This window comes from Sciurus vulgaris, assembly GCF_902686455.1.
Source record: "Sciurus vulgaris genome assembly, chromosome: 4".
In the NCBI taxonomy this organism is placed as follows: domain Eukaryota; kingdom Metazoa; phylum Chordata; class Mammalia; order Rodentia; family Sciuridae; genus Sciurus; species Sciurus vulgaris.
The window spans coordinates 151,879,933-151,903,257 of NC_136464.1; the positions used below are offsets into that span (position 1 = coordinate 151,879,933).

Genomic DNA, 23,325 nt, shown 5'->3' on the forward strand with positions numbered 1-23,325 from the left:
CATCGAAAACCTGAGAGATAAGGGAGAAGTCGCCCTAAAAAAAATGATTCTTAGGCTCTGAGAAAGATTTAAGCTGCACCCGATTCCAAAATATACAGGCATTCGCTCTGGATGCCTACATTCCCACACCAGGACCCTTCCGCTGGCTTTCAGGAAAATGCGGCCCATGCTGGCGTCGCAGAGTTGTTTCCTTGGGTGCGACGGGCTGTATTGAAGGTCCCCACGAGCTGGTGGGGGCTACAGGGGTAATCTGGCAGGGCGCCTGGCGCTGTAGGTGTTGCGTTCTTCGCGAGCCCCCCTGTGCGAGCCTGTGTCCCCCTTCGCCCGGCTCCTGGTGCTCTCCGGCCGCTGGCCCGCTCCCGGAAGCCACGGAAACTGCTAACAAAGAGCCTGCCGGGCCGCCTGCTGCCGGGGCTGGGGGACCCAGAAGTCAGGCGGAGTGGCTGGGGATGACCACGAGCGGGGCCATGAGTCCAAGATCGCTGCGGTGAGGGGCGCGGCCGGCGGCCGAGGCGCTGGTGCAGGCCGAGAGGCCGGCGCTCCGGGCGCTGGCGCCTCTACTCTCCTGGCCGCTCCACCGGGGAAAGTGGCTTCCCGGCCTCTCCGGGCAGCTCCTGGCCCTCAGCTGCCAAGGAACGGCGCGCAGCCCGGGCCCGAGCCCCCGGGTTTCTCTGCGGTATACAGAGGACCTGGCTCTTCCCCGAGGTTCCCCAAAGCTTTGTGTGAAGCAGCAGGAGAAGCCGACAGGAGGGTTTTTTGTTTATAATAAAGTTTTTAAAGTCTCCGTCTTCAGAAATTTCCGCGGAGTTTGCATTACACTCTACCTCTTCGCCTCCTTTCTCCTGCTCCGGGAGCGCTTTTATTCCTCAGCTGTGAACATTTTTACTCTCCGTGGAGCAGACCAAGGATGAACGTTTTGTGATTGAAAGTGTATAACTGTTAAAAACCACGTCGAAATAGTAGGCAAGATGGACAAAAAGTCCTTCGAAACGGTGCTGGATGAAATTAGAAAGGTAATTACACTTGATGTCTTCAATTTTTCTGGGTAACAGGAGTCATCACGCTCTAGTTTCGTTGAGGTACTGTGTGAAGATTGCACAAAGTAAGAGTCGGAGCATTGCCCAATCGGTTTGGATTTTCACGTGTAGTGCAGGAGCTTGCATCTTGATACATTTCACGATACAAAGAGAAATTAGGTTATGTTACCCCAGTTTGAGAGCCACTGCGGTATTGTGGAAATTGTATTCAGTCCTCAGTGGTGAAGCCAGCTGTGCAAATCCTTCTTAATAGCTGTGTATTTTCGGATGAGTAATTTAATTTTTCTGCGTCTATTTTTTCATTTCCCCTAACACAAAAGTGACTGAAAACTAGAAGTACCACTTAGAAAGTTTCTTTTATGGTAATTATATTTTTCCCCCCAAGTCTAAAGATAGGCAGAATATATTTGTTGCCTTGTCCAGAACAAACTTAGTGTTCTGATAAGTGTGGTTTAGACACGTTTTTGGGAATTGGCCATCAATAACTTGAATTTCAATTTGTTTTTCTTATTTTCCATGATTTTGCTTCACTTTTAGGCAGTTGGGTATCTTTCCTCTAGGAGTGAGCACAGCAAAAAAATTGGGAATGTAGTTTTGAGCCTAGTGTTATCTGAAGCTCAAAAATAAGTTACCTATTTAGAACTGAGAGGACTTCTGGTACCATTATTCTTGTAACACAGAATGCCTTGCTTAAACCTTCCGGGCATTATTATTTGATATTTCCATATTTTTGTGCCCCTTAACTGACACCAAAGGAATTGTTACTGTGTGTTTCCATGTTTATTATTTATATCAGTTTATAAGGTTTTTACTGAAATTGTTTCTGGAGCTGCTGTTTTTGTTTTTTTATAAAACCTTTATTTTAAATTTCAATTGACATGTTTCATTTTTTTATGTTTTATACAAATTTCTACTTTTGCAAATCCAGTTTGCCCTATAAGATCTGAAACAAATACCAATTTGCTAATATACTTAGATTTTGTCACAATTTGTTCATGAGCTAATGTGTAAATACTGCTTATGAGAAAATAGTCTGCAGATTTCTGTTTTTGGATGACACACTGTGTCAGGTATAATTGTTTTGTAGTAAGAGCAAAAGGATTAGTTCTTTTTAATAATTAGTGGCCCCCAAGCTGTGATAGCCTGGTGTTTTCATCTCTAAGCTTTGCAAATATCTGCAAGGGGAGCATATTTGATTTCTTTTGGCTCTAGATCGTACAGGTCAGGGCCACTAATATCTCTCTCACCTACTGATAGATTCTATGCAGGAAAGAAACAATTAACTAAATGTCTATTATATGTCAGGTCTAATGTTGACTATTATAATCCTCACAGTGACTCTTTGAGATAGGTAGTGAATTCTGTTCCCTTTTGTGAATTAGGAAGCCCTAAAGGAATTAAAATGCCTCTCAGAGGCCACACTACAGTTAGTGGCAGGCACAGACCTTGAATTCAGGGATTTGGGGTTTTTTTGTTTTCTCATTTCCTTGGAAAAATACTGAGCCTCCACTATACCTTGTCTTCTTGTTTCCCTGTAACTTAGCACATAATAGGTACTCGACAAATAATAGATAAATGACACATTTACTCTTAAAAAATGAAAATTTGGATTTGGATGTTTTTGAAACTCTAATTACATATTCAGAAATTCTCCATGTAATTTCTCTAATGTGGAAGTCTATCTATTACAATTTTATTCCCTTTCTTTGTAGAAATGAGTGGGGAGGCCTTCCTGCTCTCTCCGTTACAGTGTGGATCCTGGAAAGGTAGACTGTTCTGTCACCATATCACCTTTGCTGCTGTTTGCCAGAGCTAAAGGGGCCCTGCCACCATTGAGCTGCTTGGGCAGTTTTGATATGTGCATATTACTGTGCACTTATGTATATTAATGCTGTTTTTCTATTTTTTAGGCTGTTTTGACAGAATATAAATTAAAAGCAATTGAATATGTGCATGGATACTTCTCTAGTGAACAGGTACTCTTTGTTTTTTTTTTTAAACAAACCTTTTTATGCCACTGTTCTGGTTAATGCCAATTTACCTGCTGGTCAAACTTGAATTGCTTTTATTTTGTTCCTGTATTCATTTAGGAACTTTGGAAGCTTGTGGTTTTGACAGAGCCAAAAAGTAGTTAAAAAGTGTGTATTAGTCTGGACACAGTATCAAAAATTTGTAAATTTAAACTATAATGACAATAGTGGCAAAATTCAAAAGGAAACATGAATAAGTGGTGAAATGTGTTCTTATGTGAAGCCACTGAATGTTAGCAATAAAGGAAAAAAAAAACAGCGTCTAATAAGTACTTTTGTTATAGCCAGAAGACTAGGGTTTTAAGCATAATAGTTTATTGAAAACTATTCCCCACATTAGGGGAATTTGATTTTCTTTCTTTCTTTTTTTCTTTTTATATTTTTTGAGATGGTATCTCGCTATATTGCTCAGACTGGGCTCAAGCTCATTATTCCTCTGCCTCAGGCTCCTGAGTAACTGGGATTAGAGGTACGGCCACTGTACCGGTGACTTTGATCAATTTTAAGAAAAATAAATATGTGTACATATATAAACACAGAAGAATAATTTCTGAAGGACACTAGGAAAATTTTTGGTAGCAAAATCAGGCAGACATAGAAATGTACATCTAGATAGCAGTTCTGGGAAAAGGTCATTCATGGATGAATCTACAAACTCTGAGATAGTACCAACTTTTCATTTCTCCAGAGCTTGAAAACTTGTCTGCTTGAATAACTTTACGCTTGAAGAAGTTCTCCCTGCTGAATTCTTAAAAGCTTCTTAGGATTTGCATCTGTTACTGCCTTTTTAAGGATAGTTTTTTAGCTTTTCCTTTGCTTCACAAGTTCTTATGCCCTTTTTAAAATCTAAATGTTTTGAAAGATTTATGATTTTTACAGCTAACAGCTTCTTTTCCCCACACACATACATGTGACATTTTGTGGGAAACTTCTTCCCTTAGTGGTGCCTTTGCTAACATCCTTTAAAACTTTATTAAACCACTAAATGAAACATTCAGAGTCTACTTTATTGAAGATTGATAGTTAAGTTTTATGGTTTGTAAAGTACAGCCTTCACCATAGTAAGAACACTGTTCCCATAAAACCAAGGCTTAAATTCTTCCCAAATTAATTGGTGGGAATGCCTAATATAATATCTGTGCATCTCTTTATAAGCAATAAAAAGTATTTTCACTTTCTTCCCAAATCACTCTAGTTTACACCATTGACCGTTTCTTGTGGAATAATTAAATCCCTAGCACGTTTTCAAGAATGGTAAAATAACCAGATTTTATGACCCTTCCTATTTAATTCATCCCCCTATTGGAGTGTCCTCAGAGGCAGTAGACCAGGGTGGCATTGACATGCTGAGACTTCACAGTTGTGATCTGGAAGCCCTGCCCACCTCTTACTGGCCATCTCACAATGCTCCCCTCATTCATTTGAAGTTCTCTGGTGGTGGTGGTGGGAACTGGTAGACGCCTGGTTTTCTGAACTCTGAAAATGATGTACCATTTAAAAACTGCTAGAGTAAATCTCGGTGGTTCTTACCGTGTTAGGGAGTAGAGCTATGTTATGAGTATTATGGATCCAAATAAAAAGGTAGAAGTTAGTGGACTTACACTGAATCATACTATTACACCCTTGTTAATGTTAAAACTATGCCATTCTCCATTACTGTTTTAAAGTTTTCCATTGGAATATATTTTTGTATTCATAAGTTGTCATTTTTATCTCCATCTAAGTACTTTTCAGATTTTTTGTCCTTATTAGGACAGTCCCACCCTCACCCCCCAGTTGAATATTTTCCTTTCTTTCTAGACCAGTGCTATCCAGTAGAACTTTTGTAATGACACAGTGTTCTCTAGCTACAGTCCATTATGTTAGCCATCAGTTTTGTATGGCTGTTGAGCTCTTAAAATGTGTCTTGTACTAAAAAGGAAGTGAATTTTGTGGTGGTGGTGGCGGGAACTGGGGTATAAACCCATGCTAGACCAGCGTTCTATCACTAAGTTACACTCCCAGCCCCTTTTTTAATTTTATTCTAAGACAGCGTTGCTCAGATTGACCTTGAACTTGGGATCCTCCTGCATCTGCCTCTTCAGTTACTGGGATTATAGTTCTGACCCCTGCACTCAGGCAAGAACTGAATTTTTAAATTTTGATTTTTTAAGTGATTTAAATTTGAATAGCCACCCAACTTTGTTTGACAGCAGGTAGAGACTCTGGTGCCATGCTCATCCCCTAGACTTGGGCTGTGTTGAATAGAATTTCACATATTGAAATAAATGATAAGAAAATGTTTGTAAACCACACTGTAATTAAAGCTAAATTAATTCTCTGCTTTCAGGTAGTTGATTTACTGAGATATTTTTCCTGGGCTGAGCCTCAATTGAAAGCAATGAAAGCATTACAGCATGTAAGTAACTTATTTTTGTTTAGAATACAGAGTTTATTTTTAATTGTTTTCTTGAATTCATCTCAACTGGTAGTTTGTTTGAATCAGAAAAACTAGCCTTAAATTTTATACTTTGGTTATTCAAAACTATGTTAGAAAAATTTGTAAAGTGTAAAATTTAAATTGCATATGCTGTATTATTAAATTGTATGCCACAGTGTCCTTAGTGGCAAATCTTGGAGGGGGAAACGTATTCATTGGCAAAAAAAAATAAAGGTTTTGAATTTTTAAGTATTTTTGTGCACTTCCTTCTGTTGTTCAATATTTATCTTTACATGCTCATATTTAGTGTTAGAAGAGTCATCAGGTTACACTTACAGTCTTTAGACCAGCACTGTCCAAATGAATTTTCAGTGATGATACAGATTTTTATATCTGCACAGTCCATTCTGGGAGCAGCTGGCCACATGTGGCTATTGAACACCTAGTGTGCATAGTCAGTCTGAGGAACTGTTCTAGTTTTATTGTAATTAGCTTAAATGGGCATGTGTGCTTTGTGGTGACTGCAGGAGATAACGTAGCCTGAAGCCTAGATCAACAACAGTTGTAGATCATGCAGTGATAGCTGAAGATTTTCCAAGAAGTAATTGGTGTGAATAACTTTAGTAGAATCAGTTTACAAGACCTTAACTTCCTTAACTGATCCGCCTAAGAAAGTATTTAGGTCTGTTATTGCTACTATCTGCCTCTTTTAACAACTGCTTGCTTTCTGCTTAACAAAAGAAAGGGTGAAAATCTTTCTTTGTGAACCAAAAAAGTTAAGCAAAGTAGAGTTATTCAGCAAGAAATGGCTGTGAGGGCTTTACCTTGTTTTATCAGGGCAACAAACCCATGACAGCTTTGAGGCCTGCTTGCTTGTCTACCTACTTTACAGTTAAGATTCAGAGGTGAGAAGTATGTTGCATGGACAACTCAATACACTTACTTAAATTAAATCTCATGTTTTCTGACAAATAAAAGATAAAAACAAATCAGATTTTACTGGTTATTTTCACAAGGAAGACTTAACTTTGCCAATAAGGTTGTATAATGAACATTTCTAGAAACTAAATGAGCAAAATTAGCAATTCTGCACTTTTTACAAATATATAAAGATACAATAAAATTGACATTTTTATGAGTATTTAAACTTCTGAGTCAGTTTAAAAACACTCAGAGGGGTACAAAAATCAATTATTTGGTAGTACATTAATAAAAGTGTTTGAAAATCACTGCTCTGAGTTTTAGGAACTAATGGGTATTAATCCTAATCAATCTTAATTCATACATTGATTTTGCATTTGAATTTCTGTAACTGTTAATGTAACTTAACTCTATCAATCAACCAAATTTTTTGAATGCGCTTCATGCTTCTTCTTCTAGACAAATAATTACATAACATCTCACACAACCTTGGATTGTCACACTGTGTATTATTAACATATCACTCTTTTAATAGCTGTTCAGAGGGAGCTCAGTTTAACTCAGTTTTTGTCTAGCTTTTGTAACTAGTGTGCCCTTTTCTGTCCTTTTCTGTGTAACACCAGCACCATGAACTGTTTTTTGGGAAGTGATCTGGGGCATAACTAGTCCCACTGCCCTGCTCAGGAACATAATTTTTTCTAACTCCAAATATCACATTTGTATGAACCCAAGAATAATGCACAGATTTTCAGAACTTTCATTTGAGTTGCTGCAGCTTACTTTTGCATAAGTAGTTTCATCTAAAATGTAAATATTTCACCTAAAATGTTTATACTAAGAGTTTTAATTGTATTTCAAAAATAGGGCAATTTCCAGCATAAAAATCTCATTGAAAATAAAATTATTTTTTATATTAATAGAAAATGGTGGCTGTTCACCCAGCAGAAGTGGTCAATATACTCAACTGTTTCACCTTCAGTAAAGACAAGCTAGTTGCTCTTGAACTGTTAGCTTCGTAAGTAAATTACTTCAAATTTGGATGCCTTTTAACTTTTTAAACTCGATGTATGTTACTGTGTCTGAATTATATAAGTAAACAAATCTCTTATAACATATGGTCTGTGAAAGCAGAGTGATGAATTCAGATTTCTTTCTGTGGATAAACATTCAATGTATTTATTACACACATGGTTGTAACTTAGAAAACAGTGGGGCTTATCAAGATTATTTAATTGGATTTTTCTGCATTTCAGTAACTTGCTTTGCCTTCCTATTCTGAACGACTTAACAGGCAAGTTGGTAAAGACATAGGACTTTAAGAGTTGGCAGTAGAATAAACTTAGCAGAGGTTCTACTGCTCACCAACAACATATTTTGGGATACTTATACTTTCTGAGACTTATTTTCCTTAACTATAAAAATAATCACCTCAACAACTTCGTAGGGTAATGAACTTTCTTTTTTTTTTTTTTTTGCGGTGCTGGGGATTGAACCCAGGGCCTTGTGCTTACAATTTGCTTACAAGGCAAGCCCTCTACCAACTGAGCTGTATCTCCAGCCCCGGTAATGAACTTTAAACACTATGAGCAATATATAAATATTTTAAGTATTCTGTGGAATAGGCCTTCTGGTTAATGTAAATTTGTACAACTTATCTGGAGGGTAAACTTGAAGAGCCCTTAAAATGTCTCTACCTAGTGCAGCTTTTGATAGGTGATCATGGTGAGCATGAGCCTGAAGGAAAACGGAAAGGACTTAACCTAATTCTTTGCATGTTTGAAAAGTGTGTTTATTCATGGAGCATATATGTTACAGTCCCTTGTATCTTTATGTATGCCCATGAATATACAAAATTAAAGCAAGTGGTACATTTTTAGATCAGCTATAATTTTTATGCATTTAATACATGGTTTGGTTCTATTGCTATAAGACTCAACACATTGGAGAGGGCGTATTTTCAAGATTCTCAAAATAATTATTTTTACTTATGGTATTACTTTGTTATTTTCCAGTAATTAGAAAGATAAACCTCAGTTCAGTTATTACATTTATCTTTGTTATATAAATTGACCTATTTAAAGTAAATAATCACATTTTCTTCCTGTGTCACAGGGAAGCTTTACTCAGATATGTCCGCATGGTAATCAAAAGCTGCTGAGCTCTGTGTGTATGTCCAGATTCTTAAGTTAAGAACTCAATTGTGTTTTCTTGGTAGAAACATTGTTGATGCACAGAATTCTCGTCCCATTGAAGATTTATTCAGGATAAATATGTCTGAGAAGAAACGGTGCAAAAGAGTACTTGAACAGGTAATTTTCTAAAGATTGCTGTGAAAATGGTGTGCCATTTTATCTGAATGGTGGCAGATGAAAATGTACCTGTCTTTTTCCTATGTTAACTTTGATAACATGTGATGGGTTAAGAGTGTACATTCCTGCAGTCTGTGGAGTAGAAATAGATCTGATTGAAGGGGAGGCTGGAGCAGGTAGAGATGACTTGAGAGTGAAAAAGCATCACCTTGTGCCCCATGAAGCTGTTATGTCTTGGTCCTTTGATAGCTTTGCCATGGCACCAAGCTTTTGTCTTTAATTTCATGTATTCAGGAACTTGACTTTTCAAATTTGCTTTGTTTTCAAATTTATGTTAAGAGATTAATACCAAAGCAAAGTTCCCGTTTATTTAAATCTAACAAAGTGGGAGAAGCAGTCCCTGTCTAAGCCTAGAAAACTTGATATGTCATCTCTAAATTAGTAAATTCGTGGGACCATGATATCTATAAATGGAATTAATAACAGGAACCTCCTTGAGGAAGGTGCAGATTACTTTTGCAACTTTGTCCTGTTTAATTCTCATAATCTTCCTCTGGGCTTAGGGAGGGCAGGCAACTTTGCTTTAGTTCTGTTATTGTAGTGGAGAGAAAGTCTGAGACCACAATTCTTTTACTTTTTAATTTCCTCATTGTTTTTCTTGACTAAAATCTTTATGGTATCATGCCTGTGCCACTCTAGTTTTATTTCTTATAAAGCATTTGTTGACGTCACTTTTCTTAGAAATATTCTGGGACTGAGTGTTCTGTGGAGTAGGCCTTCTAGTTAATGTAAATTAGTGCAACCTATCTAGAAGGTAAACTTGAAGAGCCTTTGAAATGTTTATACCTTTTGACAGAAAAGTTTCACATCTAAGAATTTTTTTCCAGTGGAACAACTAGAAATATACAGTCTTAACTGAATGTGTTTATACAATAAGATTTATAGTAACCAAAAATCAGGATGATTTTTAGGACCAAAGTGTTCAGTAAGGGGCTGGATTATATCGCCAATATGATTATATGTGTTGTGAATGAATTTATAAAACCAGTATAACTACAAAAATGTGTGTAATATCATGTATACTTGTAAAATGTTTTATACATACATAAAACCATATAATCACATATGTACTATATTCTACATGTCTATATATAACTGAATAGTCCTATAATACAGTATTCTCATTGGAATGTATTTGCCTTATACAGTGTTTATCATTCACCTAATAAATATTGAGCACAAACTTAGCATATGCAAAGCATCATTTTAGAAGGTACAGATCCAGTAATGAAAAGCCTAGGCAGAAACTCCTTCCACCACTGTGTCTCAATGGTGAAACATTATTTTGGACATTATGTGTCCAAGTAACTCTTGCATATTCGGCAGTGCAGCTCTTTGGATAGTAGCATCCTGTTGTTTGTTTGCATTTTTTCCACTAAGATGTAAACTTCTTCAGACCAAGAACTGAGCCTCTTTCACCCCTGGGTCCTTCTTACCTTGCTTTTAATGAGCTTGGTGGACTGTATTATTTCTTGTTGATTGGTGAAATGGAACAGATTTGCTCCTAAATAGACTTTTTTTGCACATAATTTATAGAATGCATCCTGAAGATTTCTTTGAGTCTGTTAGTTGCAACTTTAAGAATATTCTGATACCATTTTAATAATTTCACTTACATAAGTGATTTTGCTTATTACCGTTGAACATGTTCATCACTGTAAGTGCTGATTGCTGTGTTAACAGATTAAATGTGATACTGTTTCTTAATTGATGGTTTTTAGCTGGGATTCCCAGCATCCAAAATATTTAATTTTTTAATTAAACTGGATTAAATTAAAATTTTTAATTAAATATTTAATTTTATGGATTTGACCTTTTTTTTAACCACACTCTTTTTTTATATTACAGGCTTTTAAGGGGGGCTGCAAAGCTCCTCATGCTATGATATCTTCTTGTGGAACAATCCCAGGAAATCCATATCCCAAAGGAAGACCTAGTCGTATAAATGGAATTTTCCCAGTAAGCATACTTTTATGACTGTATATGAAACTTCTCGTGACTTAATGTGAAATGTAACCCAAGTTAATGATATTTAAGGGAAAATAGCTTTGCTTTTGCAAAGGGAAGGAATTTCCTCATATCATTAGCATAATTCATAATTCATCATTGATTGAAAGATCATGTATAAACTCCATTAACATTTGTGTAAAATCTTCAAGCCAAACAAAAAAGGAGATTTTGTTTTGTTTTCTTGTGTATTTTAGAAGAATTGATTTACGTTTAGTAAAGGAAAATTTCTCTAACCAGTATTTTTCAGTTTCACAGTTAAGTTCTTTTGGGAAAATTTGCATGCATAGAGGAAGCTTGAGAACCTTATCAGGGTCTTGCAGCTAACCAAGGCAGAACTGGGTCTGGAATCCAAGTCTTATTCCTACCAACCTTATTGGTTTTGTTATTGTTTTTTAATATAATACAGTGTGGTGGTTTTTTGTTCTGGCTTGGATTTGGTTGAAATCTCAGTTACCTTTCTTCTTTTGCCTAATTTTAATTTTTGATTTATTTATTTTTTAATAACACAGGGAACTCCTTTGAAAAAGGATGGTGAAGAATGTACTAATGAAGGCAAAGGAATAGCTGCACGGATTCTTGGACCTTCCAAGCCAGTATGTTGAGAAAAATAATTCTTAACTCCTACACGTAGTTTTCTATTAAATTTTTGTATTGCAAAGTTTAAATATGTTAGAAATGTTAGAAGAGTCAGAGAAAATAGCCTGGAGAAATATAGTGTAATCAGTTAGCAATGTTAAGAGCCCTTTTGAAGTTTAGCATTTTATTTTAAAGTGAGTTGAATCAAATTATTTTTATATTTTTCTCTAGACATATTCAGCAGTGTGATGTTTGCTTTAACTGAGATTCTGGTTTGACAAAACTAGTGTTAATATTAGAGAAACAAGAATGAAACCAGGAGGTTGAGAGTCTTTTCAAGGGTGTGATTATGGTGATCACAATGTAAACTGGATAGGCAGAGACAGCCCTGTGGGTAAAGGATTGTTAGAATTGAAGCATTAGAGGCTTGCACTCAACCTTGTAATCTCTGCTCATCCATAGGGCAAGAATGCCAGTGGCTGTTTTTTCTGACAGCTAGAAAGAAGCTGGGTCCCTTTCCCCCAGTGGTTCCCTTCTGCACTAAAGGCATGCATGCTCACTCTCTCTAGATAAAAGTACAGCATTTGACTTAGCTTCAGGTACTTGTGGTTCTCTATAGACCAATTCTTTGAATATTTGTTTTTTACGTAGTACTTTCAACTATGGAAGTATTTGTAGATTTATGAATTTAAAAAGTAAGAAAACTGAAATACTCAATTCCTAATTCTAGTGTACCTTGTATGAGAGTTGCCAGAATGCCAAATGCTAAAACAAACAGTGCATTTATCTTTCAGAAGAAAAGAAGAGGGTAGGAATGATCAGATGAATTCCTAATGAATTGAGAAAGGTATTGCCATTGGGTTTTTATGTAACTGAGATTCCAAAACCTTGTGGATTTCTGGAGTTAATTAATATAAGAGGAAATAGGAATTCTTGGATTAACTTAGACTGGGTCAGAGAGAAGTTTGCTATTTAGGATAAGTTCTCACCCTTCATTGGAGATGATTGGGTAGTGAAATAAAAAATGCATTGCTGTCTTTGGCAGAATTTACTTTTACCTAGGAACCATTTTATTAAAGCAAAGAAATTTTTCTCATTTGTGCCATTTCTTAGGAGAGTAGCGTTTGATCTGCTGGGACATTTTCAGCCTGTTAGGACTAAACATTTTAAAAGGCAGGTTGTGTTTTGTTTTACCAGGAGACAGCTTACTTGGCTTTCTTCTAACTGCTGTTCTTGTCCTGTCTAGCCTCCTTCAACATACAATCCACATAAACCTGTTCCTTATCCAATACCTCCATGCCGGCCACATGCAACTATTGCACCAAGTAAGGAGTTCTCTTATTTTTACTCCTTTTCCATTTTTTTGTTTATTAATTTGAGAGTAAGTTCTAATTTATGTAATCAGGAAACCTGCAGAACTTACGAAGTTCTGTGAGAGTTTATTCACAGTCAGCTACTAATATCCAGGTCTGCAACACCATAGCAGGAATTGATGTCCAGAGGTGTCATTAATGTGTTTAACTTAAAATATTGTCGAATATGGGTACTTGATTTTAAGTGTGGCAGGTTCTACCTGCCATGCTATTCAGTGAGCTTATGCCTGCAATGAATAAGTCATGGGAATAGGAATCTCCTGTTATCTCATTGTCTCAGTTTTCATTTAACTCTAGACCCAAACTTCCACGTAAGTTGCAACTGCATTATGTAAGTTTTAAAAAAATAAATGGGATAGCTGCATTAATACAGTTGGGACTCCTAGCCACAAAGTAATACTAAATTATATTTATTCTATTATGTTTACTTTAGGTGCTTACAACAATGCAGGTCTGGTACCACTCGCCAATGTGATAGCTCCAGGCATACCCCCTCCGTCTCCATATACTCCGAATCCTGTAGGAACAGGTAAAGTCATGATATTTGGGGTGATAAAAGTAAATAAAGTAGTCATTTACAGACATTTACTTGTCAGGGGCAGTTGTTGGCATGGCATGTCCTATCAATGGGAACACAAGCTCAAGACCCTGAGAGATGTGGGTGTGAATCCTTGGTAAAATTGGGCAGTTTTCATAATCTTAATGACTTCCATCTCCCCATTTGAAATACAGAATATTACTTTAAAAACTATTGTTCAGTAATAGTCAGCCCACATTAGAGAGATGATCTACAGTGTGCTATATATGCTAGTGAAAGAAAGGTGAACAAGGTTCTGTTTGCAAAGAGTTTGCAATCAGTGAGAAATACAAGGAAGGAGAATTCAATTTCAGTGTATTTTACTTCATTGGTTCTAAATTGCACATTTTTTGTAGTTTAATTTCTCTGAAATTAGGATGTGCTTTACAGCAAATTATAGCTCAGGTTCTGAGATAGAAGGAATGATTGTTACTGTGACAAAGTACAGGTGGTGTGGAAACTCACAGGAAGAGCATCCAAACCAGTCTCATTAAAATAAATGTGAGCTGCTTGTATCATGTTTCACTAGACATTGTTGACTCAGTAATGTATTAAGTTGAAGCAGGTACCCATGAACACATAGGAATGTACAATTTCTTCACACCTTTTCAACATAGTAGATTATCAATTTTCTAACTTTGCCAATTTAATAGACTGATTTAGTTTACGTGTGTGTGTGTGTTTTATAAAAGTTTAGTTTGTATTTGGATTAATTATTATTTACTTAGCTCTATGTTTTGTGCCTCGATCAGGACCCCCTTTCCCAACCCAAAAGTGTGAAAATACCTTATATTCTCTCAGATTAATATTGATTTTTAAATACATAGCTCTTAATCTGTTTGCCCACTTACATGGCAGTGGATTCTGTGCTCAGTCACCCAGTGGCCACCTCCTGCTTCCTAGTCTTCCACTCCTGTAGGCAACAGTGTGGAGGGGCTGGCTGGGAGCTCAGCTAATAAAAATGGTCTCTGCACTCTAGCTGCAGACAACACTCTCTCCTGGATTTACACTCAGGCTGGCTTCTTTTCAAAAAAGTATTAAGTAAAACAACAATATGGGTTTAAACGTTGACAAGTTAAGGGGAGACCAGGAGGGGAGGATAAGAGGTTAAGAAAAAGGAAAGATTAGGGTTAGGGATAAGGAGGGTGGTAAGAATAGAGGAAGGAAGGACTGTATAGAGGGAAAAGAGGGGTGGGAGAGGTGGGGGGGAAGGGAAAAAAAATAACAGAATGAATCAAACAACATTGCCCTATGTAAATTTATGATTTTTAATAAAAAAAAAGAAAAAGGAAAGAGCAATTACTTATAACCCTCTCACGTTCATATAGTTATGACTTGTTTATTTCCTTTATTTTTCCATAGGTATTCATTGTGTTTTCTAACTCTGTATGTTTATATCCTTTGTTTTTCTCATTTTGACACCAATTTCTGATTGTTATGGTGGTGAATAATTAAAGTTTGAAATCAACTTTTATTTATTTTACATAGAAAATGAAGACCTTTCCAATCAGTCAAAACCTACACAAAATCAAAGTAAGTACCATATATTTGTTCCAGAGATAACATGTCTGTCATGATTGTCTGCTCTTTGTTACTCACTGGGACAGTTTGAATTGATTATATTTGGAATGTTCTAAGAAAAGTTCTTCCGGATAAAGGATGTAATTAATACTTGCTAAAGGTGGCTTAATGAAATGCACATAATAACTGCATTTAAAATTAACCCTATGAATTTAATCTTAATTTGCAAAACTTGCAGTGAAATCTTAAGTGCTGTGTGGCATGTGGGTCCATATTTACATTGATTTTTGAAAGCCTCATTTCTTTTTTGATAATAAATAGAATGATAAAAATTCTTTTTGACAAATGCTATTTCAGTTTCTACTTTTAATTATTTCAGTATTACTAAGCATGACTGAATGTAGAAAAGAGTAAGTGATGTCAAAGCAGGAAGTAAAATTGAAGTGAGGCCTGGACAGTGCCATCGTATGGCAGCAGCCTGGTAACATTGCTTTCTTCCTCTCCTGGAGGATGAGTGCTCAAGATGCTTTCAGATATGGGACAGTAACTGGAATAAGTTCTTATGTAACCACGCTGTATTAAATACCATAAGTAGGAGTAGCCTCCTTTGATTTCCTATGCTGTGTTATGAGAACATGATTTAAGAGTTTTTTTCTTTTTAAACCATATTAGGAAACAGTAATAAAGACAAACTAGCATAATAATTAAGAATAAATATCTCACAGGACTAGGTTCAGATTTTGGCTCCACCACTTAATAGCTGCATGATCTTTTAACAGCTTGCTTAGCCACACCAAGCCTGTGAAATGGAAGTGTTACTATCTATCTCAAGATTAATGTAAGAACAAATGAAATGATAGCTGTAGATTACTAGCAGGGGTTGTGATAGTGTTTTAGTGATTAACTAGATTAGATAACAGAAAAGTAATGTTTATCATGGCATGCACTTGGGATTTTATGGGTTTTTGTTTTGTTTTTAATGTAGACAAAATTATTAACCGTGCATAGCTTATGCTTTATTATTTAAAATAATTACCTGTAGAAATGGTATAAAGATCACTTTAGGGTAGCTTCATTTTCTCTTGAGATTTATCATTAACTATATATAGTCTTCAGCATGTTATTAAATTGGATAGTGGATTCTTCAAATTTTTCCAACATTGGGGGCTTAAATACTTTTTGATACATAATTTGCAAAATCTAAATTAAGTATATATATTTCTTTATGTGTCTAGTTCTTATAAAACAAGAATAAGTCCATTTTCGTAGGCACTCTAAAATGGTAGTCTTGCTTTCTTGAAATTAAATTACTGCTTACAACATGCATATGGTGGGACTGGGATATAGTTCAGTGGTAGAGTGTGTGCTCACCATGGGTTCAATCTCAAAGCAGTCTCAAAAGAGCACCCATGACTATGGTGTAGACCTGGCCTTTTGAGTTTGCAGTTTTATACATTTATGTATTATAGTTTGTGAATTTTTCCTTCCAGATTTCTTTTGTAAAACAACTGCAATAATTCTTCAGCCCAGTGCATTCTTTGACCGTTACTTAGTACAAATAATCATGTATATTTGTTTACCTCTATTTTTCCTGGATGTCCTAGTCCCATGATTAACATATGGCATTATTTCATTGACCATGTCAGCTTCTCATATCAAAAGTTTTACATATGCTAGGTATTTAAATGTCTGTTTTAGTCCATAAAAATGCTTTTAGCTGATTATCACTGCAGAAGGAACATTCCCTGTTTACAGTAAAACAATATGAGTACAGTGAGTATAGTATTGGTCAGCATAAGCAGATGCAGCAAGTGGTGGTGGACTGTACATATTAATAACATGTATATTAATTTCAACTCTCTGGGTGGCAACAGTACTGAGAGAGAGGGGCATGAATCCTGGAAGACCTTGTATATCCCTGAAAGGGAAGTGATATCCCAAAAGCTCTTGAGAGGAGAACTGGTTTGTGATTATTACTCTAGGTAAACGGTTTGAAAGAAATAAAGTCAATGTACTAACACTAATCACAATTAAATGATTTTTTTTTTATTTTAAAAAAGTGGAAACATATGAAAGTTTCCGAGCTTCTCAAGTCTTCCTCACTGTGACTTGATAGCTGTTCTGGGCAGCGTCTGGAAGACACTTGATTCTGTGTGAGGCTCCAGATTGAATATCAGGATAATGGAATCTAGCAATTTAGACATTACAAGAGCTGATTATAGCTGTCATATATTTGTGACAAAAATCGTTATGCATTTCTTTTGAATTCACATTGGGCATTTCAAAACAATAAATTCTTGCCTCTTTCTCTTCCTCACACAGCATTTTCTACCCCAGCAAGTCAACTCTTTTCTCCTCATGGTTCTAATCCTTCAACACCTGCTGCAACTCCCGTTCCTACTGCATCTCCAGTCAAGACAGTAAATCACTCATCAGCATCAGCAGCTGCCACCGTTTCTGGAATGAACATGCCGAATACTGTCCTTCCTGTATTCCCAGGGCAGGTCTCCTCAGCCATTCATACTCCTCAGCCATCAACGCCAAACCCAACGGTTATCAGGACCCTTTCATTGCCTGCTGCACCCATTACTTCCATCCACAGTACAACATCTGCTCCTGTTCCTTCTGTTTTTTCTGGCCTAGTGCCACTGCCAGGTCCTTCTGCTACTCCTACCCCAGCCCCTCAGGCCACATCCACACCTCGGGCTACTCTCGCTTCCAGTGAATCATTTGCTTCTACTTCTGCTCCTTTCACTAGCCTCTCCTTTTCTGCCAACTCTACTGCTGCTTCTGCCAACAATCCAAATTCTGCTTCATTGTCATCAGTTTTTGCAGGTCTCCCTTTGCCCTTAACACCAGCCTCCCAAGGTGTATCCAACCCAACTCCTGTAATTGCGGGTGGTTCTGCCCCCAGTGCTGCTGGTCCACTCGGTGTAAATAATCCTCTTCTGTCTGCTCTAAAAGGCTTTCTGACATCAAATGACACCAATTTAATCAACTCCTCTGCTTTGTCATCTGCTGTCACGAGTGGGTTGGCTTCGTTGTCCTCTCTTACTAAGCGAAACTCTGATTCTCCTGCTTCAGCGCCTAGCAAGTGCTATGCCCCCGCAGCCATCCCCACCCCGCAGGGATCTTCCACTCCTGGGCTGGCCATGTTCCCAGGCCTGCCATCTCCTGTCCCTAACACAACTTCCACTCCCCCTACGCTCCCTGTGCAGTCCCCTTTGGCTACTGCTACTTCCTCTTCGACATCAGTGCCCATTAGCTGTGGCTCCTCAGCCTCCCTTTTGCACGGCCCCCACCCAGGTACCTCAGACCTGCATATTTCACCTACCCCAGCCGTAACAACGATTCCCGTTATGATCAAAACCGAGCCCACAAGTCCTACTCCCTCGGCCTTCAAAGGCCCATCTCATTCCGTGACTCCCTCTCATGGCACTTTAGGTTTGTCAGGGACATTGGGGCGTGCGTACACTTCAACATCCGTGCCCATCAGTTTGTCTACTTGCCTTAACCCTGCACTATCAGGTCTCTCCAGCTTGAGCACTCCCCTGAACGGCTCGAATCCCCTCTCTTCCATTTCCCTTCCGCCGCACGCTTCCTCCACGCCCATCGCTCCCGTGTTCACGGCTCTTCCTCCTTTCACTTCTCTGACCAATAGTTTTCCTTTACCTGGCAACCCGTCTCTTAATCCATCAGTGTCTCTTCCAGGGTCCTTAATAGCCACCTCATCTGCCACCGCCACCTCCGCAGCCATGCCTCCTCCTAGCTCCACAGCAGCTGTTCTCTCAGGGCTCTCTGCCTCAGCTCCAGGCTCGGCAGCACCTTTCCCCCTCAACTTATCCACTGCTGTCCCCTCACTTTTTTCAGTTACCCAAGGACCTCTGCCCCCCTCAAATCCCTCCTATCCTGGCTTTTCTGTCTCCAACACCCCAAGTGTTACCCCTGCTCTCCCTTCGTTCCCGGGGCTGCAGGCGCCCTCCACAGTCACAGCTGTCACACAACTACCTGTTGTGGCTACGGCCCCATCACCGGCTCCTGTCCTCCCGGGATTCGCTTCGGCATTTAGTTCTAATTTCAACTCTGCTCTTGTTGCACAAGCTGGGTATGTGAATAGTTTGCAAACAGGATTGAATCGTTCTTCACCTAACATGTAGTCCATTGTCCTGTGTTACTCAAATGAAAGTCACAGTGCAGTCGTGCAGTGGTGCCGAATTATGTCTTTCTGGGCCAAGATGTCAGTGCTCAAAAAATGTTTTAAGGCTCTTCAATCTTTAGTTTAGATAAATATATAAATATTAATACTTATTAGCAAAATCGTAAGATATATATTTGGTAATTTAACTTGATTTTAAAATAGGAAGTATTATATATAAAACAGACTGATGAATTCAGAATAACACACTATAACAGTAAGTTTTATATTAGTGAGTGGATGACTTTTGTGGTTCCTTCCAACAGAAGAATAAATTCTGTTTTTGTTTTGTTTTTCATACCTTAAGATACTAGTTGACAAATATAAAAAGAGTTTTGCTATCTTTTGTGCAGTTTGACCTGTTTTTCTATCAATTGTTTTAGTTTATCGTCTGGACTTCAAGCTGCAGGCAGCTCTGTCTTTCCAGGCCTCCTGTCCCTCCCAGGTATCCCTGGGTTTTCCCAGAATCCTTCACAGTCATCCTTGCAAGAATTACAACATAACGCAGCAGCGGCACAGTCAGCATTGTTACAGCAGGTAGGCAGGCAATGTCTGGCATGAATGAAATGGTCACCTCTGTAATAGTAACCTGTAGTGTTAATGTTGTGATATCCTTTCCCAGTATTGGCAACAAGTGGCTCTTATCAAAATGCCTGGAGTTTTAATGTTTAGTTATCCCCAGAGTTGCAAATTATTGTCTTCCTTCAGAAGGGTACCAAAAGGGTTGGATAAAGTCCATCCGCATGAGTAGTTGTTCCCACTCACAGATTTTTTTTTTTTTTTAATACCTGTGTGGGGATTTTACTTAATAAAATGTATTCTTTATTCCTGAAAATTAAATTTTAATTTGTCTTCTACTGTCAAAATTATAATAGGGTTTTAAAACAAATTGTAGAAAACCTGTACATCTTTCTTTGCAAGAATATTTTTTATTTCAATGGCATTTCTATGTCTTTCCTCCACCCGAAGAAGTTTGAATATTTCTTTAAAAAACTGAGCAAATGTTCTCTTGCCCCAAATTTGTTCTTCCTATTCTGAAAAGCTGAAGTGTGGCACAGGTGAAAGCAAGTCGAGCTTAACAGAACTTGGCCCTGTGCTAAACTGTGTGTTGTTCTCTCTTCCAGGTCCATTCAGCTTCAGCTCTGGAAAGCTATCCAGCTCAGCCTGATGGGTTTCCTAGTTATCCTTCAACACCAGGAACTCCATTTTCTTTGCAGCCAAGCCTGTCCCAAAGTGGGTGGCAGTGAATATTTTTAAATTTTTATTATTCTTGGGAGCAACATGAGATTTTCTTAAGAACTGCAGTGAACAATCTGACAAATGTGAAGTTGGCCAAAAGTCAGAATATGAAAATGAGGATAATCTGAGGGAAGTCATGGCAAGAATTTGAAAATTCTGGTTGCATTTTTTAAAATGGTTTTAAGTATGAATACTCCCCACTTCTTTATGTAAATATGCTGACAATAAATTGTATGGAGAATAGTATTTAAAAAGTATTTGGGGACTTTTCATCTCCCATTCTACAAAATTTTGAATCATGTATATGATCTACATAGAAAGAATATTAAGCAGGAGACTGAACTCCTTATAGCCGAATACAGCCTTAAATCTGCTTGTATAGCATCCACGGACAGAAGTAATAGTTGTGCCTCAGACTTATGGGTTGCATGTGGCCCTGGGGGACTTACTACCCTTGGTATGCATGAGTGGTTCCTATTAGCTTCAGTTGGAACTCGATACTCCATATGTATACACAAAAGGGAACTTGAGACCCACTGTTATTTTTTATTTCTGATATTAATGATCATACATACTGCTGAATTTAACTCAATATATTTCAGGTAAGTGAAAATGGTGCTTAATGTAGTCTTTAGAATGACTTTCAGGTTTTCGACTAAAAATATATATCCAGAACTACTTTCTTACGGAAATATAAGTAAGGAAGGCTTATGATAATATTTGCCTTCAAAACATTTTTCTTAATCTCAGCAGTATCCAAATGAGTGAGGAACACTTGACCGACTCTTGGGCCACCTCTATTACTCATTGTACTCTGGAAGCTCTTGGTGAATGTTTACAATCATGGGATGTAGTATTTCTATTTGTACTTAAAGTCAAATGCTTATACATGAAATAATTATGTGACAGCAAATAGAGAAGACTTGCTCTGTTAGTAATGCAGTGTGTACTCTATTTAAGGACCTGTGGTAGTATAACATGATTGAATGTCATTAATTTAAGAATAACAACTGCCACATTGTGGGCGGGGGGTGTAGGAAGAATGAATTCCAATCCTGTGATTAAAATTGTAAACTATAGAATCTACTGTAGTACATTTCAGCATCTAGAAGTTTTACTTTTATAAAGATGGTGTCTGGAAGATGTTGCAAATGTATTTTCCTTCAACATGGGGAGCAAACTTTTTAAGTATATTAAATATTCCTGTATGGTTAGTTTTTAACAATTTTTTAAAATAAACTTTATGGATATGATGAATATTTTATAAGTGTTTTATTAAATGTTTGGATAGAGTTTGGGGGTTTTTTTAGTGTGTGCTGAGCTAATATATTGAATGGTTTTTGTCTGAATTTATTTGAAACCATACTTACACTACTGATTGCCCAACCCTTTTAATATCTTATGAAAAAGTTGTTACCAACAGATAAATACTTTGAATTGCCTTTGAACACAGAATATTTCCTATAGTTAATGATACCAGTTGCCAGAAATTGACATTTTTTAAGTCTACATTCATAAAACTTTCTAAGATATTGTATTGCTTGTATATGTTGACCTTTCATTCAGAAATTAGTTATTGAACGAGTGATCTTTGTAGTGTGCTGCTACTGCAAGGTGTATTTCTGTTAACCTGTGAGCCCCTAAGCAGAGCAACTATATATCCTGTTCATCTCTTAGATGTGTTTCTGACATCTTGCACATACTTGGCACTCAAAGGTTTATACAAAAGTGAAGAAAACATTTTGGGACACTCACAGTAAATACTAGAGACTGGAGTATATAGCCTAGCATGTGAGGAAACACAGTTTATAGTTCACAGTTAAAAGCAAGGGAGAAGGGCTGGAATTGTGACTCAGTGGCAGAGCGCTTGCCTAGCACGTGTGAGGCACTGGGTTCAATCCTCAGCGACCCATAAAAATAAATAAAGGAATTGTGTCCATCTGCAACTAAAAAAAAAAATAAAAAGCAAGGGAGATGTGATCACAGAACCCCTTATAAATCATACAAAGGAACTGGGAATTTGTACTACATTCAGCATTTTGAAAATTTATTAAAAGTCCCTTTAGGAAACTCACTTAGGCTGCAACATGGAGATTGGATTAGAGGTGATAGACTGGATGGTTATTGTATAAAACCAAAAATGAAAATTGTAAGACTGGCATTCTGTAAAGGAAACAGCAGGTGTTTTTCCCTTCTTTTAATGTAATGTTCTGTCGTCCACAAAGAATTTGAAAAAGTTAATTCATATATTTAATTAAACTTAATTTTAAAGTTTGGCCTGTGTATTCATAAAATATAATTGGTGTCGATTTTAGAAAAGACTGTACTCCAGATATATTTTTAAAGGTGACACACCATATTGCTAAGCAATGTCTAATTTAGTTAAGAGATTAAATATTAAACAAGATTAGCCAGTAAATTTAGAAGGGTAATCAAAATTAAAGTGTCCCCAAGGTCCTTGTATTCAAATGGTGCATTATGACTTTTAAAAATTTAAGTACTTCTAATAAAATTTTATTGTAATAGCTAAAAATCAATGGTGTTTATACCTAGTTGGTAGAGGAAAATTGAAATAAGGGAAAAAAAAAAAAAAAAGCAACAGAGAACGAAGGCCCAGGTAAGTGGAAGAAATAAGCACACAGGAAGATGTTAGCTGAACTTCCCATATACTAGTGATCACAAGACTTTTCTTTAAGTGCAAAGGAAACAACAGGATCAGAATTTTTCTGCTGGTTATCTTGAACTGAGAATTAAATACCTTTCAAGGATATACAGACTCTTCCAAGACCTTAGAAAGAGAAAACACATGCTTAAGCATACCAAAACTCGGAGAAGAATGGTATGAGAAGTAATGAAAGTCAAATTTACTCAATAGTTTATGTATATATATATGAGCTAGTGAGTGATATATAGGCAAGAATTAAAAATGACATACCATTGTCAAGTTGGATTTGTATCACAAGTACAAGAGTCAACATGAGGAAAGTGCAGTTCACCACTTTAACAACTGAAGAAAAATACTTAAACAGGCATAAAAAGCATGTAATAAACTACAACC

General features: G+C 37.1%; 1 protein-coding gene across 1 annotated transcript; it reads left to right on the plus strand.

The window, feature by feature from the left end:
• Nucleotides 1-125: 125 nt before the first annotated feature.
• Nucleotides 126-21,524, plus strand: PROSER1 (proline and serine rich 1). The gene is made up of 13 exons (XM_079135889.1): nt 126-1,013; nt 2,948-3,013; nt 5,397-5,465; nt 7,328-7,422; nt 8,623-8,716; nt 10,625-10,735; nt 11,296-11,379; nt 12,609-12,687; nt 13,169-13,264; nt 14,801-14,845; nt 17,156-18,938; nt 19,412-19,565; nt 20,153-21,524. Exons 1-13 carry the CDS (start codon nt 969-971, stop codon nt 20,273-20,275), a joined length of 2,844 nt encoding a protein of 947 aa, XP_078992015.1. The 5' UTR covers nt 126-968; the 3' UTR covers nt 20,276-21,524.
• Nucleotides 21,525-23,325: the final 1,801 nt, after the last annotated feature.

Bases quoted from the DNA above. Each gene is read 5' to 3' on its own strand.
- PROSER1 (XM_079135889.1), top strand. From the start codon at position 969: ATGGACAAAAAGTCCTTCGAAACGGTGCTGGATGAAATTAGAAAG. The intron at 13,265-14,800 runs GTAAAGTCATGA...TATTTTACATAG, and splicing joins TCCGAATCCTGTAGGAACAG to AAAATGAAGACCTTTCCAAT. The intron at 14,846-17,155 runs GTAAGTACCATA...TTCCTCACACAG, and splicing joins AAAACCTACACAAAATCAAA to CATTTTCTACCCCAGCAAGT.